The following is a 3,929-nucleotide window of genomic DNA, read 5'->3' as shown; positions in this document are numbered from 1 at the left end:
TATCAGTATGGTGTTGATGACGACGATTGGTTCGAGGAAGCTGATATAGGGTTTGAGGTTAATGACAATGGTGAATGGGTTGGACCAAGTAAAGAAGCTGTTCTGCCTTTGGAGATGGAAAGTGGAAAAGAGTTTGAAGATCATGAAGATATGTTTGGATCAGCCGAGTCCGATGAAGAGAGATTGCGTCCTGCTTTGGATTCTGATGGTGAAGAGGAAGTACCATTCCCTGAGTTTAATCCAGATCGAAACAGATATGAAGGACCCGGTCTTCAAGAAAGGGATGATATTTGGCAGCGCTGCGATTTTGAGAGAGGCTATAAGGGAGAGGGCTATTAGAGATGGTTGGGAGGTATATTTTATAAAAAATGACCGGAAAAGGGTGAGGGCTATATGCAAGTCCCAAGACTGTCCATTCGAGCTCTATGCATCTAGGATGCAACATGAGGAATCTCTTATGATCAAGACTTATGAGCCGGAACACAAGTGCATGAGAGTCTTTGATAACAGCATGCTCAGTGCTAAGTATTTAACTAAGCGTTTCATGGAAAGGATCAAGCTGAACAGTGGCTGGAAGCCAGGTATCCATTCCAATCTCTTGGGAAATTTGTTTGGTTACTGTTTGTTGTGTAGTTTTCTAATTTTTTTGACAAGTTTGGTTGCTGCAAGTTCGAAATTATAGTGCCTTCCAATTCCTTGTTTCCATTTTTTTTTTGGTTTTTACAAATTTTGGTTGGTTGCAGCAAGTGCAGGTGTTATATGATTTTGGCCATTCATAGGTTCTTATGTGAAAAGCTTGTTTCAACTGTACAGTTTTAGAGTGATTAAAACCTTCATGTTTGTATCAACTGTACAGTTTTAGAGTAATTAACCACCTAATGCTTCAGTTTTAGAGTGATTAAGCCTTCATGTTTGTATTTTTGCTTGTTTTAGAGTAATTACCCAGCTACTGCTTCAGTTTTAAATGGTCCAGTTTTGTTTTGTTCAGTTTTGGAAATGGTTTCTTGCTTGTTTTGCTTGCTTCAATGGTTACCGATCCTTGTTTTGGTTTTTTATTTTTTTTTCGGTTACAGAATCCTTGGCTCAAACTATGTCTTCAGAAGTTAGAGTAAGGGTCTCCAATCAGATGGCTTATCGAGTAAAGAAAGCAGCCCTTTTGGTGTTGGAGGGAACCATCATGGAGCAATATGCCAGACTTCGAGATTATGCGAATGAGCTGAAAAGGGTGGACCCTTCTACAACCGTTGACATAAAATGTGATTTCAGCAAGGGAGAGAGCCTTCCAATCTTCAAGAGGATGTATATCTGTCTTGGAGCTCTAAAAAATGGATTTAAAGCGGGATGTAGGTCTGTGATTGGGCTAGACGGTTGCCATTTGAGGTCTGCATATGGGGGTTAGCTCTTGACAGCTGTTGGCATTGATGCCAACAACACTTCATGGGTGATTGCCTACGCAATGGTGGAGATGGAAAGCAAAGACTCGTGGAGATGGTTCCTAGAGCTTCTGTGCAAAGACCTGAGTATACTTGAGGATGGAGCAGGTTGGACTTTCATCAGCGATAAGCAAAAGGGTTTAATCCCTGCCTTTGAAGAAGTAGTTCCATTGGCCAAGATTAGATTTTGTGCGCGCCATATGTGGACAAATTTTACGAAGCTGTTTCCGGGAAAGGTACTAAAGGATCAAATGTGGAAATGTGCAAAGTCAACTACACTTCCTTACTTTGCAAAGGAAATGGAGGAGATGAAGGCTTTGGATAATGAAGCGCACAAATGGATGGCACGTAAGTTTTCGAGTTTACAAAGTTGCTGATTTTTTTGTTTTTGTTTTTTTTTTTTGCTAAGTTGACCCATATCAAGACTAATGGCTGCTGCTGCTTGTTTTGTAGATAAGGATAGGCCTCCACAGCATTCGTGTAGAGCACACTTCGAGACTTGGTCGAAGTGTGACATTATGATCAACAACTTATGTGAAAGCTTCAACTCGTTCATTTTTGATGCTAGAGCAAAACCACCAGTGAGTATGTTCGAGGAAATGAGAGTGAAGCTAATGAAGAGAAACCAAATCAGAAAGGATAAGATGCAAGCAATGGTGGGAAATCTGTGCCCCAAGCCTAGAAAAGTACTAGAAAAGAACAAAATGAAGGCTGCTTCAGATTGCATTTCTATCGGGAATGGTGGTGACCAAGTGGAGGTGGAGACTTTTGAAGGAACAAAGAATGTACGTGGTCAACCTTACGGCAAGGACCTGCACATGCCGAATGTGGGACTTAAGTGGTGTTCCATGCAAGCACGCAGTCTCAGCAATATACCACAACAGGGCAGATCCGGAAAACTTTGTTGCAGATTGCTACTTAAAAAAGACGTACCTTAACATTTACAGCAATTTGATCAAGCCGGTTAACGGAATGGAGATGTGGACTAGGAGTGAAGAACCACCAATTCTGCCTCCACAATATTCTAGACAGCCCGGAAGGCCACGAACAAAGAGGATTAGAGATTTATCGGAGAAGTTGGCTGCACAGGGAACAAAGCTTGGAAGAGTTCAGCGGTCGTTGAAGTGTAGCAATTGTCAAAGAATTGGCCACAACGTGAAGACATGTCACCGACATCTTCCACCAAAAGATAAGCAAGCTGCAAATGTGAACAAGAAAAGGAAACTCAACAATGGAGAAGGAAGTTCATCTCAAAAAGCCCAGGTAATTTTTGATTTTTTTTTTCTGCATATGTTTAGTGTACTTTTTCAAATTATTTTGTTTATGGGGCAGCTTGTTTATGTTTCTGTGCAGCTTGTTTATGTTTCTGTTTTAAGGTTGATCCCATAATTTTTTTGCAGCCTAAACCTGGAAGAAAGCCACCATTGAGTAAGAATGACTTGAGGCAAAACCATCTAAAAGTGGTAGAATATCAAAGGGTATGAAACATGGATTTTGGCCCCGATTAACTTTGTATGGATTTGTTGATGAATAGGTCTGTGATTCGGCTAGTGATGCTTTGCTTTTGATATGTATGTGTTGCCTACGCAATTCCTTGTTTCTGATTTTTTTGTGAGTGTAGAAGAAGATGGCTGCATTGAAGGCATCTAGAAAAGCTGCGGCTGCTGCCCCTGCTAACTCTACCAAAGCTGCTGCTGACTCTACCAAAGCTGCTGCTGCCGCCACAAAATCCAAGTCCACCAAAGCTGCTGCTGCTGCTGCTGCCACATCTACCTCAACAACCACGAGGCCTCCGACATCAAGTAAAGCATCAAAAGGCCAAACTCCAACACCTTCTAGATCATCTCAAAGGATTAGGCAGAATTCCAAGCAAGGGGGAAAGTAGGAGGAAGTTTGGGGAATGATAAGCAAGCCCTAACATTTTTTGTGCAACCTTGGTGTATGCTACCTAGGTTGCTAGCTCTAATTTTTTGGGAGGATGATTAGAGCTATTTGAAATGCAAACATTAATTTGAGATGTTTTAAACATTTGGGCTGCTTATTTTGTTGGATTTAGAGAAAGTTTGATGTTGTTATAAGATCAAATGTAGAATTGGTGCTTCAAGTCAATAGCATGTTGGTTAAAAATGTAGATTTGTTCCTTTGAAGTACATGTTGTTACTTTGAACAATTACAGGTCAAATGTTATTACTTTGATAAGCCATTCTGCAAATACATTATTTTGGGCGGGAGGATACAACTTTACAAGTATTTAGGTGTTCTTTGGCGGGAAATTGGGCTGTATTTAGGTATTCTTTGGCGGGAAAATGGGCTGCTTAATAGAACTTGGAGCTGTGATAGAGCCAGGGTCAGTTTGGTCAATTCGCCTTGATGTGGGCCCCACCTGGGCTGAGTTGGATCGCCATGTCAGCACCAAAACAGCTGAAATTGAGTGATTTTTGGCGAATGGACCTATTGGATGGAGAAATAATAGTGTGGGGGTGTTTTTGATTAAAT

The 3,929-nt window shown here is 41.1% G+C and overlaps 1 protein-coding gene across 1 annotated transcript; it reads left to right on the top strand.

Annotated features, from left to right (window-relative positions):
- The first annotated feature begins 378 nt into the window (after positions 1-378).
- Positions 379-1,757, top strand: LOC133708618 (uncharacterized). The gene is made up of 2 exons (XM_062134081.1): positions 379-581; positions 1,074-1,757. Exons 1-2 carry the CDS (start codon positions 437-439, stop codon positions 1,397-1,399), a joined length of 471 nt encoding a protein of 156 aa, XP_061990065.1. The 5' UTR covers positions 379-436; the 3' UTR covers positions 1,400-1,757.
- Positions 1,758-3,929: the final 2,172 nt, after the last annotated feature.

The sequence above is a fragment of the Rosa rugosa genome, chromosome 5, assembly GCF_958449725.1.
Source record: "Rosa rugosa chromosome 5, drRosRugo1.1, whole genome shotgun sequence".
In the NCBI taxonomy this organism is placed as follows: domain Eukaryota; kingdom Viridiplantae; phylum Streptophyta; class Magnoliopsida; order Rosales; family Rosaceae; genus Rosa; species Rosa rugosa.
The sequence above is the reverse complement of the archived record's forward strand: the minus strand, read 5'-3'. Positions and strand labels throughout refer to the sequence as shown.